A 16,170-nucleotide genomic window follows, 5' to 3' on the forward strand; every position below is an offset into this window, starting at 1 on the left:
CGTCCTGGCGGTTGAAATCTTTTGAGCATAGCTATTCTTCAAGATCTGGGCATCTCAAAGCCAAACCCGCCTCAGCCTGGCACCAGAGTGTCACTTTCAGGAATCGCTAGTGTCCCCCGCGGAGGAGCTCCTGAAGACCAGTCCCAGAGTCCAGGGCCGGGGAGTGAAGGTCAGGAGTTGTGGGGGGAGGCCACTCCAGACCACCTTGAGTGCTTCATGTCACTCCGGGCCCCCTTGAATTTTTAACTTCGCTCCCTTTAATTAATCTGCCCAGGGCCTTGATATAAATGGCTGTCCACAGCTGCTGCAAATTGATTTATCCCCTGGTAAAGGTTGGGTTGCTGACCAAGGCGTTTTCTCTTTCTACCTTCTGTGTGAACTGAAATCTGTTTTACAGACCCCCCCCCCCCGCCCCTTTTAAACATGTGTACCATTTTTAAGTGCACTCACTGGCTTTTATTGTCATAACCCTCCCTTTGCATAGAACGGGAGTGAAACTGGGTCTGTGCCCAGTGAGTCCACACTCGCTAGAATACAAATTGATCAGCTTTTCAGTGATAAACCGGTAGTGTCCCGGGCCTTCTTTAGTTTTTTGCAGTCTTTTGCTTTGACCATGTGAGCAGTCTGTTGTGGCCAGTCACTCCTGTCATACAGTTCCTTAGAAAAGGTGAACAAACAGAATTGTTTGTTAAACCATCCTGGCCCAAACCCAGATGCTTATGTCAGATGTGATGTGTACAAAGAGAAGCAAATTCCTAATTCTCTGGATCTTTCCCCATTGTTTATTCTTCATGTCAGTTCTAGTTTTAACATTGTAGGGGCTTTCAGGTAGCATGCATGGGACAGTCTGATTTTTTTTCTCTTTTCTTTCTTTTTATGGGTGCTTATTTTTAAAGGGACAGCTGACAGCCTCACCCAGTGTTTGACCTAGGCATCTTTTGCAGCCAGGAAGGATATTGAGGAAGTTGAAGTCTAACATTGCTTTATCTGTACTGTATTTAGCATTTCTTTGGCTTATTCTTTCAAAAGAAAGAATTTCCACTAAATAATCAAGGAATCAGGCTCATTCTGGGTGTATAAAAGCTGACTTTATCTACGATCATACTAAGAGAAGAACTTTATGTTAGAAGACTTTGTGTAAGCATTCATAATTTTTGTAAACCATTTAGACAGCAGTCACTTTATTTGAAAAGCTAAATACTGAGTGGGAGAGTTTGAGTATGGAGTTTCTCCAGTGTCCAGTTCATATCTAATAAAAGAAGTGGAAAAAAATGGTGTATTTTTTTCTTTAATGTTTGGACAGCTCAAAGCAGACCAGAACTCTTTGAAACGCTATTTTCCTTTATAGCTTTAGTCTCTGTGACTCACTAATATCTGCTAATAATTTGATTTAAATATGATCCTTAAAAGGGCTTTCCTAATAAGATACATTCTTGTAGTACAAGGCAAACAGCCCTATCAAGTTGCAAGCTGCTGGAAAAGGTAGGACAGTACATACTGCAGCTACAAGATTACAGCTTTATATTTTTACAATTTTCCCTTTCTAAAGAAAAGTAAAATATTGTTCTTGATGCTAGATTTTAATGAATTCTTCCATCCAGGGTGTTAGTATAAATATTTGCAGATGAAAGAACACTTCATAAATAGTAAAGAAGTACACAAATGTAAGGTGCCATTATCATTTATTTTATTATAAAAATAGAAGCTTATTTTATTGTAAAAAAAAAAAAAAAACTTTTCTTTTTTTCCCAACATTGAAAAGGGATCACGAGAAAGAAATGCTTCCAATAGGAATGCTGGTCAGTGGTTGTCAGGTTAGGACATTCTTCACTGTCAAATCGTGTTTCTCACTTCTTTGATATGAACATCAGCTGACAGGCGCTGAATGCAAGCCCTTCTTCACTGAGGTTTTATGCAGGCAGCATAGCCCTTCATAGCAAAGCAGTCTCAAAAATTGGCACCTGCAGGATTTGCATGTGAAAAAAACGATTCAGTTGCATTTTACTGGAGTCTTATTACTGTAAGTTATGTAAGTTCAGTGAGAAAAGCTATTTGTTGATGTTTGGACGTTTAAAAGTTCTTTGTTTTATGGACACCTTATTCATCATCTAGTGATTCACAGACTTTATTGATAGCAGAAGCAGGGAGAAGTGATCTCTGTCTTTATAGATGTTATTTAGTATGAAATGGTGTTATTTTTAACCATGTGCTTACAGAGTGCACTTGCATGCATGGTTAATTTTTAAAATGTGCCTTAAAATGATACCTTCGTACAACTTTCAGAATCCATCAGAAGTTAAACAAATACACAAAATTAGGTTAACATAAAACACCCTTTGAAAACAATCTGGGATTTTAGGAGTTCAACAATAAGTTAAAATCTATAATAAAGAAATTAAACATTTCATAGTTCTAAATTTCTTTACTTGTTAAATAATTTGTCACCAAGATGCCTTTTAAAAATACCATATTTGACCCTTTTATGCAAAATAACTGACAAATGTTAAGTCAACTAAAATACCTTTGTGAACCTTAGAATATTATCCATCAGTGAGAACATTTCATCCAGAATAAGTTATTTTTTATTATCTAAAGAGATACGTTCCAGCTTCACTTTTTTACAGCCATTAATATAAGAGTTCCTAAATAATATTTAAAGAACAGTGAACATTTTATTAAAGCAAACATTAGTTCAGTTTAATGGAGGTAATTGTAAGTGATAAGACAGAGCAGGTTATCTCTGTGTTGTTTAAACAGAAGGAGCTACTTTGCACCATTTCCAGTAGCCATCTGTAGAAGAGAAGGGTTTGCACCTGTCTGTCCACACTAATTATAGATTAGGGCCAAAGAAATGAAATTCGAGGAGGTTTTCAGCTAATGAAATCCATACTGATTTTATTGTAAAATGTGTTTTATGTAAAGAGGGTGATGGTTGAGTTATGAGTGAATAAATTGCTATGTAGCTGCTAGGCACTTGGTTTTGAAGCACAATTCTGCTGCATTAACCTTTGATATTAAAAAAAAAAAAAAAAAGAAAGACAAACAACTTAGACACGGATGCTAGTCTTTGTTTGGCATCCATAGCTACAGTTTAGTAAGCAGCAGTGAGATTCCGTGTGCAATTTTAAAATGTGTGTAAAACAGCTTAAATGTTAAGAACATTCTAGTATTTTGAAATGCAGATGAAGTAGAAGGTAGGTTTTAACTTATACATATAAAACATTAGGAAATTAGAAAGCTTTTTTTTTTTTTTTTGCATTTCAGTTTCACATACATGAGAAATTAAAGCAAAATGAGTGAGGAATTCATTCTGCAATAAAAGGTCACATGAATCTCTACCACATCTGTTTATAGTAATTATGAACATAATTAACATAAGAATTACAAATGAAATAATGACAAGCTGAGCAATGAGATATTATGCCATAATGGTCATATGTTGGAATTCTCACATTATAGCACACTAGAATTCACATACTCAAAGAAAATGCTAGATTTTTATCTGAATTAATGCTTCAAAACTTATCTGCTTGAGACAGATGGACTTCTTGCTTTTATAGGAAGGTAACCTATTATTAAGAGAAGAACTAGTTGAAATTAAGATTTCTAGTCTCCAGCCTGGCCTTTAAGACAGCTGTGATTATAGAAACCACTTCCTGTTGTACACTTATTCTGTGATTGTACTTCTTGATTATTATATTGCTTTTTTCTAAATTGAAAGCTTTGCAGCAAAGTGTTTGCTTTGGAAGAAAGTCATGGATTCTTCCCATTTGAGAATTGGTTGATCTTTTCTGTAACTGTGAGCCAAAAGTCAGTGAACAAACAAGGAGGTAATAGAAATAGTATGCCTTCACAAAACAAGAACATTGGCAGATAAGCTTTTGTGCAGTTTTCTTCATACCTTCAGTGTCTGGATGCTTTTTAAAGAAAAATGTAAGCCTTTTCTGTGGAAGTAGTAGGGCTTTGTTTGTTTTATAAATAGCATTTTTTCAAAGCACATGTAATGGAAAAATCAGTTGGCGTTTGTAAGTTGTATTTTTTACTTCCTAGAGTTGCATTGGATTTATAAACGTGTGTCTGTAGTCTTTGTCCAAACTGATCTGACTAAGATGTATTAAAGGGGCAGGTATATATGGTTGCGCCTGGTTATCCTGAATACAGTTTTCTATAGCAGCTAGAGAAAAAGTGAAAGGTGACCCTTTATGAGAGCTATAATGATACTCTAGAAATCTGCTGTTATATTTAAAACATGTAAGAATGACAGATTTTCACTCATTTAGAGTGCACTCGATTTGGGAACACTTCCTGCCAAATGGCCTCCTCCCTCTTCTTGCACCCTTGTATAACTATTGAACCTGCTCACTTTTTGAAGATTTATGGGGAAGTAGTACCTCCTCTTCTCAGCGATACCCGGAGGTTTTCCACGTGATTGGCTTACTGGTGGATTGTGGCAGAGCCCTTTTCATCTGACATTCATTGCATGACAAGATTTTTCACACATGCCCTTCCTCCACCAATGCCTAGCTTTTTGCACTTTACCTGACCTATCAGGTTTCCCTTAATTGTTTTCTTGGGGTGATGGGAGCTTGGGGGCCGGGGGATCCACTGCTCATAAAACTTTTTGAGCAAGTGGTTTGGAGGGGAGTGCTTGATTCATCAGTTTGCTGTTGTGGTTCAGGGGCTCAGCTGTGGCCCCCTCTTTGTGACCCCTGCCTCTCCTGATTTTCTTAAGGTCTTCAGATTTGTCTCCTCTCAGGCGGCTGCTAGGGCTCTGGCAGGTGCTGGTGTTTTTCTCTAATCACTAGCCTTATTTCCCCTCACCCCAAACTGTCGAGCCCCCATGCTCAAACTGTTTTACCGTCTGAAGTTTCACTGCAGCAGGGGCTACGGTGTATGTCCGGAACAGTTCTGGTGTTTATTGGCTTCTTTATTCTGAACTCACCCCTTATACTGAATGAGCTTCTTAACCAAGCTTCAGTGCCTTGAAATGCAACATGACCAAATACAACCCCCCCCCCCCCAAATAAAATAACCTTCTTTGCTGCATTATTTGCACTCCATTAAGGATCTGATCAGATGTTCACGTTGGCTGATGGGTGCATTTAAAAGGGGAAAGGGGGCTCCCAGGAGACCACTCAGGTGTACCTCCCTGCAGACCCTGATGGGGGTGGAAGAGGCACTCTGGACTGGGAGGAGCGCTAGCTCCCGGCTTGGTGTCTGATTGATTCCTGGGCTCTGGGGTGGGGTGAAGAGCTGTGGAGGCAAGCTCAAGCCGGGATTGATTGCCTCGATTTCAAATTCCCACCTCCAAAATAGGCTCTCGGATGTACGCACCAGGAGCTCCCCCCGCCCCCCGCCAGCACAGTTTCTGGGGGTGCAGCAGGTGTCTGGGAGTCACCTGTAGCTCCCAGTCACAAGTGCGTCTCCTCCCGGTGCCGCTGGGACCACCTTGACAAGCCCAGGGAGATGCCAGCGTTGGTATGCGCCCCACAGCCGTCCCTGTGGATGTGGGCAGGGGGCTGGAATCCAGTCTCCGGGCCAGCCAAGAAAGGGACGAGAACTCCCACTTGAGGTCGATCGGGAAGGGCTGTGTCGCTGCCCGTGAGGACTCCCGGGGTTTGCCGGGCAACTTGGGTCTCTCCGGATGGAGGTCACCCGGTGACTGCCTCGTTGTTAAGCTTCTGCCAAAAGCGGGCTCTGGATGCCCCTCTGACCTTGACAGAAGCTCCCGGAATGTTAGCATCCCAGCTCCCCCCCCCCCCCCCCCCCCCCCCGCCATCCCCGGAGCAAGGGAAAAAGGCAGTTTGCTAGTCCGGATTCCCCCCGCTCTCTCTCCGGGTGGGGACGGACTGGGGGGAGACGGGTCAGCCTCGGGCAGCCTGGGGGCGCGTCGCTCGCCCCGCCGGTCCCTCTCCTTCGCGGCAGCCCGCGTCTCCCGTCCCCTCTCTCTCCCGCGCCGTCTCACACGCACCCTCTGTTTATTTTCCTGCCTCCATCTGGGCCCTGCTGATACTGTAATCACCCCGATGCACGCCGGCTCCGCTCGGCTCCCTCGCGCGCCCGCACACTCACTCACACACAATGTGCCATCCCGACAAGCCTCTGACTTCTGATAAGCTCCGATGTGTGTTTAATGAATACAAAGCCGCGGTCCGGGGGCTGCCTGCGCGGCGGCGGCCGCCTCTCCTGCGCTGCTTTGCCAGAAGGTAATCTCGGCGGCCGGGGGGGCCGGGGGCCGGGGGGCGGGCCGGGAGGAGGGAGGGGTGGGGGGCGGGAGGCAGGGGGGCGCGGGGAGGCGGCCTTTCTCTTTTCCTCTCCCCCTTCCCGAACGATTCAGAAGTCGATAAGACCGGGAGAAGTGAAGATGTACCATGTTATCTGTCGCTCCTCTTAGCTGGCGGAGAGAATTTACATTTCAAGATTAGCAGAGGGAGGAAAGAGAAATCTGCCTTTTGTTGTGTGGGGTGAGGAGCAGGCATCAGCCCTGGCCTGGCCGCTATCTCCCATCACCTCTGCTATCCAGACAGGACTCACCGAGGTGAGATTACCGGAGGGCCTTATCTTTCCTTGGGTTTCGGGTTTTTTTTTTTTTTTTTTTTTTTGCTATTCTGAATAGGTTTAAAGGGGACTGGATAAAGGGGGGGAACAATGGATTACGGTATTGATGGGATGCTGAAGCCTTTGGATGAAGAGGGGTAAAGAAGAAGCTGCTTAACAACTTGATTAGTTCCTTTTTATTTTGATGTTAAGGTGAGACTCTGTCCCTTCTTTGCATTGAAAGTCTGTAGAACTTAAGGGAAAATCGGAATGGCTTGAATGCCTTATATTCTTTTCACCCCCACCTCCTGCCCTCCTTAGCACCGTCTCCCTTCTTATAACAAGAGTTTCATTTACCCCTTATTTGTAGGATTGATAAACTGAGCAAAATCGGTTGAGGCTTTTGGAACTGATCATTTGTGTTTGGTTCTGTGTGACATGTTTTGAATGGGTGGTGAATTGATGCTAATGGTAGTACTTGGGTGAGTGAGAAGAGCAAATGAAACCTACTTTTAATGTGGAATTAGTTGATTTTATAGTATGATTTCAACTAGGTCCAGAGGGAACAAAAATCAAATCTGTAAGGTAGATTTGCATGTTGAATTTAAACCGTGGGATGTTTTTACCCCCCTTGGAATTGGTTTAAAATGAAAATAATTTTAAAATGTTTAATCAACCTGTTTAATTTGAAACACGTTTGATACACTCTTCTGAGTGTGTTTAAAAATTATAGTATCAACTTTAGAAGGTTTTTAAAATGGGTAAAAGTGGGAAAAACAATTGTTTTGCTTCCTACACATAGTCAGGATAACTATTTTCATAGGTAAATATAATCCAGTAACTAAGAGCCTAATTAAAATTTGTTTAAAGGCAGGGGGGCATGTTTCCTTGTTGACAGCAGATCGATTGGGTAAGACAATAGAGTCCCATTATTTCACTTCCATTGACTGAACATATTGACATTTCAGGTTTGCTGTTGCCTCAGTGAGCATGATGAAACACTGAAATTCACAGTCCAACTGGCCAGAGTGGCACATATATTTACTGTATGTCATTTCTGCCTGGGGTTACCTTGTCACCCAGGCAGAATGGGAATAGACAGCCTGGAATCCTTCAGAAGGGTAGAGATCTTTTGCTAGTGAGCTGACAGAGAGCATTTCTTAGGGACATCTTTAATTTTACTTAGAATCAGGTGTCACAGATAAATATGTGATATACTTTTATTTGACAATCTGGGGAGCTACTTAGCTATCAGTCCTTGTATTTTACATATAAGAATACCCATTTTCAAGCTTTACCTTTACCTTCCCAGAGATATTTACATTGAATGGGTTGGTCACATCATTTAGGTCGTTTGTGCTCAGGTGACATCCATTTTTCTCCAGTTGGGGATATTCAAGCACCTGCTAAATCTGTATCTGTTTAAAGAAATGTGTAAGTCCCCTTCAAAAATAGGGTCTGACTTTCCTTTTTTCTGTGGGTGGAATATGAAAGCAGAATGTGTATATTTTACATTCATGTGACTGAATAGAAAGCAGTATGTGTAGATAAACATGTATTCTGAGCAGTGACAGAGAAAATAGTATTCTGTGTGTAATCTACCCTTTTACACATTTTGCATAGTCTTTGCATAATAAAACTAAGTTTTAGGCAGACCTTGAGTCAAAGAAATTTGAATCGTATGAAAAGTGAACATGGAAAAAACCAGAAGGGACTTAATGTATTTTTTAAAGTTTAGTGAAAATATAAAACTATAATGAATATGCCTTATACCCAGCAGTTATTGTCATCAGGTTAGGCAACTGATGCTCTTTACAACATTTAGAACAAAACTAGTCCTTTATACCATTTTCATGAAAATGTTAGGTTTCTGTTTGATCAGCAGGTGCTGTTGAGATGAAAGCCATGTGTAAATTTTCAGAAGGCCAAAAGTGTCAATTCAGAAAAGGAAAGTGATAAGAGAAAATGCAATCAGTTTTCCTGTTTTCAATTTGTGCAGGATTTGAAGAGCTGTTTTGTTAAACTGCTACATCTGCTCCAATATGAATATTGAACTACTTCCACTAAAAATAACAACCTATAATTTGGAAGCTACTGCAGTCTTTTGTTAATGTGAGTGGGTTATTTAAAAACAAAAAAACAAAAAAAAATTAAAAAAATAAAAAAGACAATTTTCTATTCTGACAGTCTCTTGCCTAATGTGCATTTTCATTTGTTGGCACTTTTATCCTCAGCAGATAAATGGTATTATGCAATTAGGACCTGATCTCGTTTGACTATGAAAGAGATTTCCATAGGTGGAAATCCTTGTAATACAAAATGGTTTCACATAAAACAAAATTTATTTTAAAGTAACCTGTTTAAATGCAGTTACTTAAATTGAGATAGTTATTCCTTACATTCTCTAATACTGCAATTTTTAACTTACTGCTGACTATTATAACAAAGTTAACACTATTCCAGTGCATACTGGGCATTCTATGATTTATTTCACCTTTAATATACCTGTAAATGTAAGTTTAAATTAATCAGGGATATTTTACCTAACAGGGCTTTCAGAATAATTTTTTTCATGCTTAAATAAAATGATTAAATTATGCTTGAGTGCCTGCATACAAAAGCTTTAGCTTCTATAATACTGCTAATCAAATAAGTTTTATGGACAGGGAAAGCACCACATTAGAGAAAAATTGGATGCATTTTGCTAGTGACATTTCTAGGAAAGACATGTTTAAAAAATTACTCAATATTAATTAAAAAGAACTCTAACATGCATAACAATAATAAAAATAATACTTATCCCTACAGAAGGAAAATAAATGGCAATACTAGTCATGTAAAACTGGACATAGAGAATTAAGGTAGAAGGAAGACCTATAAAATTTGGATCAGGTTTAATATTGACTCCATCTACAATTGCAGTTGGATGGACTTGTGGTATAGTAATTTGTCTAGGGTGAGACAGGATCACTGCTTTGGATCAATTAGAGGCTATATAGCTTGTACCTTCACACTTCAATTCCCAGATACACTCACTCTTCAAAGATAAACTCAGAATATCTTCCGAATGGCTACAAGGGAAAACAGACACTGTGACACATTAGCATATTTGATATTAACAAATGCAATGTTTCTTCTGAAACACCAATCAAAAGAAGAGGTTGTTTGAATAACAACATTGTATATACTTGTGATCACATGTACAACTGAGAATAATTCTTATAAAGAATGTAATTTCCAGTTTGAAGCCCAGTTGTGGCATGTTGTTGCTGGCATAAGTTCAGAGATCTAGGTATATTCCTTGGTGGGTATAGTCTCTGGTATAGAGCCAAGCACTTTGGCTCAAGAAATGTCACCTGAGTCACATATGAATGAAGAAAGTTTATTTCACAGACACAGTCCCATCAATTTTGTATATGGCCTTCTAGTGTATTGTTTCTGTGTTGAAGCCTCAGTACCTTATATGACATGAACAGGGAAGAGCTTCCTGTGACTCTTTTCAGAATGTTCATACTTTATCAAGTGATGTTCAGGCTTTTATACAGAACCGCTGAGAAAGTAATGCCCTGTGGTTGAGGTTTAAGGGGTGAGACACTCTTGTTTGAAAACGCTTAAAACCATCAGTCTTGCTTAGAACCACTAACATTTTCAGTAACTGTGAGAGACCTACTTAAAATCCCCCTGCTTTGATAGCTCTAATGGAGGTTATCTGTATAACGGAACTCATGAAACGGGTTAGTTTTTGTGGACTTCATATTGGCCAGGGTCCCTAGGACAAATCTGTACTTGGGTGAATGGGGCCTCTTGTTGACTGTGGAGAGTACAGATGTAAAGCTTTCCTATCATGTGTCCAACAATCTGAACACCTCCCAGTGCCTTATGGAATGTGGTTCACTGGATTCATTCATCTTTTAACACCTGGGGCTTAGACTACTTCTGAGGGTGCTCTGGGCATTCGAGGGTTGCCACCTAGTTGTTGGTCTGGGGAGAAAGTAGAGGAACTGACAAAATGACAAATATTTGAGACCTACTGTGAGCCTGGCATTAACCTTCACGTACAGTGTCATCACTGATTTTAAGTAAATGATTAACCAGCATTTCACTTTCTTTATTTCAAAGAGATGTGGTCCATCACTCTAAAAGTAGCTTTAGTTGCTCTTCTGGTTTGACCTTTTGCTCCAATTTGGAAAACTGAGGTTTCCTTTTGTTCCCCAAATTTAATTACCTGCTCTGTTCCCAAGTTCTAATAGAGACATATTCTCTGAATACTGGGCTTTATGTGCTCTTTAGCAGTCATGATCTATACATCCACTGTTTTCCTTAAGTTTGTGCTTGCCCCCAACCTAGGAATCAGAGTAGGCTCCTGGCCAGCAGATATCCTAGGATATGCCCAAATGTTTGCCACTCTGTATGCTTCTTCCCAGGGGGCGCTAGTGGTAAAGAACCCATCTGCCAATGCAGGAGACAGACATAATAGATGCAGGTGTGATCCCTGAGTTGGGAAGATCCCCTGGAGGAGGACTTGGCAACCCACTCCAGTATTCTTGCCTGGAGAATCCCATGGACGGAGGAGCCTGCCAGGCTCCAGTCCATAGGGTTGCAAAGAGTTGGACACGACTGAAGCGACTTAGCACGCATACGCACTCTGTATCCTCGTCCTCCTGATGCAGGTTTTTCCATGACTAAGCGCTGTTCTCTCATCAGAATGCCACCTTCCCGCGGTGCATGGCTTTGGGACCTCTCCCTCTGTTGGTCTCATTCAGCACTCCAGAGCAGTCTTCTGCCAGTGGTCTTAGGCCCCGAGGCTTGGCCCATCTCAGGCAATTTGGTCCCTCTCCATCTCGATCTCAGCATCTCCCGGTTGGCCAGGTCCACTTCCTAGTCACAACTAAGAGGAGAGGGAGTCTGGACCATCTTGAACTTATAACTGATTATGTAGCATAAAGCACTCTGTTATAAAACGAAGGACCTCCTGTGTGTGCCTTCCCCTCATAGGCAAACTGAGGTCCCCCTTCCAGTTCGGTCACTGACTTGCTGGGTGGCCTCGGGTGCACTCCAGCTTCAGGAGCAAATGATGGGCAGACTCTGATCACGAGTCTTCCCAGCTGTCATCTATGCAGGTCTACATAGCATATTGCGAGTAGGCTTTCAGGAATTTCCTGTGGTTAAGAAAATAGAAAAAAAAAAAAAAACCCAAAACATTATATTTTCATTTCTGAGTTGGGGATACTACTAATCTGCAAATCTCTGGGAAATAGAATCAGTGCAGAATGTCCTCAGCTCCCCACTGTTCGTTATAAAGAAGAGGTGTGGGGAGGAGTCTGTCATTTTTCCTCCTGGCCATCCTGGATCTCAGATGATTGTCTGAGATTTTAGTTGTGACTACAGTTCTTTCAGAGGTGAATGATAGAGGAGAGTGAGAAGGAACTAAAATATTTTAGGTCTTGCACAAATAAAGCAGCCTGTATACTTGCCCCTCACCTCACCTAAGATGAACTTGGTGCCTGGGGCCAGGACTGAGAGATTAAAGGCTCACCTCAGTGTTTACCGGGCTTTTCTGGCACCCCACAGTCTCAAGGTTGGGACCCAAGTCACTCGGAAATTTAGAAAATGACCTCTTTAGACCATTTTTGGAGAGAACCTGGTAAGTAATAGCTTGTTTAAACCAACAAGGGCACCTTATCATTTGCCTGGGAATCAGATGTTAAGTGAAAAAGAAACCAAGAAACTACCTGTTGTCTGAAGGAACAGTCTGCTGTCATTTCTAAAAGTGATGGGGAGCCCAGTGACTACCCATGACCCTGCTTTTTGTACTTGCACTTAAAAAACTGGACCTTGTTAAAAGTTTAATCCTAATTTGTGAAGTTATTAATCGTGAACCCGGGCTGGATTTCTTTGGAATTTAGGAACTATTACCTTTTTATACTTCTGGTTTGATTAAGCCCTTTGTCATCATTCAGGATGGCAGTGGAAACTTCTGCTGTTTACGAGGAAGGACATGGAAGTTACATCAGGTTCGTGTGTCCCTAGAAATGGAAATCACAGGAAGCACTGTTGCTTCATAGGCTGTAGAAAGTTTTTGCACTGGCATTTGAAATTTGGTGGGAGGCCAAATTCAAGTTCTTTGCCACAAAGGTGAATGTCTTGAAAGTATGTATGCAGGGAACTGTGGAGACCTGACTTGACTGAATTGAATCCTACATCAGAGAAATCATAGAGAAAATGTTACCAGGAGATGTAATGGTGGTTTGTTTAAAGAAAGCTATCAAGAGGTATGGGGCCGCTAATGACAGAGGAGACGTTGCTAGACCATTGATGACCACTTAGCTGCGGCCAGCTCTATTGGAGCTCCAGGAGAGAAAATTAGCTAATGTTAGTGTTTGGGACGTCCTTTTTGCTAGACCTCGTGGGGAGTATACCTGGTGATGCTCAGGTAGGAGATCAGAGAGGTGTTAGGAAAGTAGGTCAATCATGGTGCCTGCAAAGACTGGCATAAGGGTTGTGCCAGGGAGCTAGCGCAGCAGCATTGCCGAGAGCATTTCAAATGCACATCTAACTTGGCAAGCGGAACATTAGCCATTGGGAAGTCATCTCATAGTGAACATGGTGGTAAGCATGGTGCAAGCTGTGCTTTAAATACAAAGTCTTAGGAAGCTGGTCGCTCTACTTTGTTAAAACTAGAGGTACTGTACTCCTTCCCCTAACCTCAAGATACAGAAAGATGTGAGCTGTAAGACAGGTCATGAAAGACTGCTAGTTTATTTTCTGAATCTATGCATATGTTATGTACACAGTGATGAGCAAACACAGCTGGGAAGAACAGCAGATGATATTGGGACTGGAACTGTGGTGTTTATCAGACTGATATAGTAATCCTTCTTTCCTGTGAAAGTGTTCTTTTCAAGTGATGTTAGAATTCTGTAACTTCTATCATGTGTCAGGCAAGTATTCTTTATTGCCGAACCTCTTTGCCTACCTGTCACACATTTTCATCCTCATCTCTAGCTAGATTTATTTAGAAATGATACCCACACTTGACCTCTGATGGGAAACAGATGTGGAGAATGAATTCATATCCTTTTGTTTGAATCAGGGTAGGTTAGGTACGTTCAGGTCTAAAGGGAAAGTAAATGTGATCAGTCTCCATTGACTTATCCAAGTCAAGCTTTGAGTTGGCTAGAGAAAGTGGGTGTAAAATATCAGAGAAAAACATAAATGAAAAGCAATAAAGTGAGCAACCCATTAAAGCTAATTTGACTGCCTTAAAAGAAAGGCATATGTTGTTTGGGCAACCTTTTAGAATATTTGAAAGAAAATTAAGGTTTTTGCTTTTGGTTGTGAAGCTGAAATAAGTTTATAAATATTTACTGAATGACTACTATATGTAAGGTACTAGTACTTTCCATATACTACTATAGGATTGGGAGTGACGTGGAGGCTGCCCAGATTGGGTTCAGGTCCTTTCGTTCATTGTCTTGGCACTGTGAAACCAGAATAGTTCTGTCCTTTATCACAAATGCTTTCTATAGTTAGACACGCAGAACAGGGAGTAGACCCAGTTCCCACTGAATGATAAACCCACTCAGAACAAATCAAATAGCTAGAAAAGATGAAGAGGCTTTATTACTTGCTGGTTAAATGGTGTAATAAATGAAATTTCAGAGTGAATTGAAATTTTAAGTCTGTTTTAAGAGAGGTAGGACTTATCAAGGCAATGTTATTATAATGGGGTTGTGGGCAGTTATAAAGTAAGAATGGCAGTTGGAAAAGGTCTTGGGAGAAGTGTGTTGGGTGGGGTGGGTAGTGTAGAGAGAGAATAAATTAATGTGGATCCAGCAAAAAGGGCCCTTGGGTGAGGCTTGGGAAATAAGCAGAAAGATTATAAATGTTTGGACTACCAGGCATTTGATTTAAGCTTTGTCTTCTGAGTAAACCATAAATTTAAAAAAACTTCTGTGACCAGTGGGACCCCTTAGGATTGGGAGGTGGTGTGGAGGCTGCCCAGATTGTTCATCCTCTTAGCACCGTGAAACCAGAATACTTCTGTTTTTTATCACAGATGCTCTATATATTAGGTTTTCTAATTGGACTTTTTTTTTTTAATTGGAGTATAATTGCTTTACAACACTGCATCAGTTTCCACTGTACAGGGAAGTGAATCAGCTACATGTACACGTGTCCCCTCGCACGTGGACCCCTCTCCCATCCCGGCCCCCATCCCACCCATCTAGGTTGTTACCGATCACCCAGCTGAGGTTCCTGTCCTTTATAGCAGCTTCCCACCAGCTATCTGTTTCACCCATGGTAGTGTATATCTGTTACTTGAACAAAGAATGGCATGGTAAGATAGACCTTAATAAAACCAAAGCAGAAAAAATAAAAACGCAACAGGAAATCATGGACCCAGTTAAAGTTGTCTTTCTGAAGACTTGGTCCGATTCTGGTGGGCCAGATTGGGGTGGATGGAATGAAGGAAGACCGAGGCCAGGTAGAGAACTGACTTTGCGGTAGTTTAGGTAGATATTTGTAGAAGAATGGCCAGAAATGGGTTTCTGGGACAAGGAGGAATGGGCAGAAGCTAGAGACATTGCTAAGGAAAAGTAATTAGTACTTGGATATGGGGTGAACTTAGAGAGGGGGAAGTGATGACACCTCAGATTAGATGTCCATTGCATTTAGCTTGCCAACATTTGGGCATTGAAGTGAAGTGAAAGTCACTAGTCATGTCCCTTTGTGACCCCATGGACTATACAGTCCATGGAATTCTCCAGGCCAGAATACTGGAGTGGGTAGCCTTTCCCTTCTCCAGGGGATCTTCCCAACTCAGGGATTGAACCCACATCTCCCACATTGCAGGTGGAGTCTTTACCAGCTGAGCCACAAGGGAAGCCCAAGAATACTGGAGTGGGTAGCCTATCCCTTCTCCAGGGGATCTTCCCAACCCAGGAATTGAACCAGGATCGCCCCCATTGCAGGCAGATTCTTTACCAACTGAACTATCAGCGTTTAAAGGACAGTTTACCTACCGCTCATAGACTCATAGACTCACAGCCTCTAGAAAGCAGCCTCAGAACCCAGCTGGGTATCTCTTGTGGTCCAGCTACTTTTGGGAAATGTTAATGGGGCTGACACTTGATAGATTTCCTTAAAGAGTAGTACTTGCATGGAGCATAGATTATTGATTGTCCTGGGACTTGGCTCCCTTTGTGCTTTGGCTCCTTGCATGGATTTCAAACTGTTTTTTGAGTTTTCTTCCATTTTGCAGACTGCCTGGTAGAATAAAATGTGACCAGGAGGGCTGGGTCTGGACCTTTAACTTTCCACCAGAGCAGCCTGTCTGTTTTATGTGTTTCAATCATTAGACTTTTGTTTAGGGAATAATTTATAAAAAATTATTTCAATTCTGGTATGTAAAGGGGAGAAGGCAGGGACCAGAGACTAAGGAGTCAAGGGGAGTTGATGGCAGGGCGGAGGCTGTGTTTATTATACGGCAGTGTGTCTCAGACTCTGTCCTCAGTATTCTTGGGGGATGGGAGTTTCAAGGCGGCCTTTGAACCTACCTTCATCATTCAGTACTCCAATCTTTGTCTGCAGATCAAATACTTTTTTCACACAGTGACATTTTCCAAATAC

The 16,170-nt window shown here is 41.5% G+C and overlaps 1 protein-coding gene and 1 long non-coding RNA gene across 2 annotated transcripts in view; one reads left to right on the forward strand and one right to left on the reverse strand.

Annotated features, from left to right (window-relative positions):
• Positions 1 to 360: 360 nt before the first annotated feature.
• LOC133042822 (uncharacterized) lies at positions 361 to 6,193 on the reverse strand. The gene is made up of 2 exons (XR_009689595.1): positions 6,077 to 6,193; positions 361 to 1,961 (listed from the first exon to the last, which is right to left on the reverse strand). It is a non-coding gene; the product is annotated as an uncharacterized LOC133042822 (long non-coding RNA).
• RUNX1T1 (RUNX1 partner transcriptional co-repressor 1) overlaps positions 6,080 to 16,170 on the forward strand; it is a 140,109-nt gene continuing 130,018 nt past the window's right edge. The window contains 5 exon segments of the mRNA XM_061123808.1: positions 6,080 to 6,180; positions 6,182 to 6,206; positions 6,395 to 6,435; positions 6,437 to 6,479; positions 6,482 to 6,538. Coding sequence (XP_060979791.1) covers positions 6,082 to 6,180; positions 6,182 to 6,206; positions 6,395 to 6,435; positions 6,437 to 6,479; positions 6,482 to 6,538 — 265 coding nt within the window. The 5' untranslated portion in view covers positions 6,080 to 6,081.

The sequence above is a fragment of the Dama dama genome, chromosome 21, assembly GCF_033118175.1.
Source record: "Dama dama isolate Ldn47 chromosome 21, ASM3311817v1, whole genome shotgun sequence".
NCBI classification, from domain to species: domain Eukaryota; kingdom Metazoa; phylum Chordata; class Mammalia; order Artiodactyla; family Cervidae; genus Dama; species Dama dama.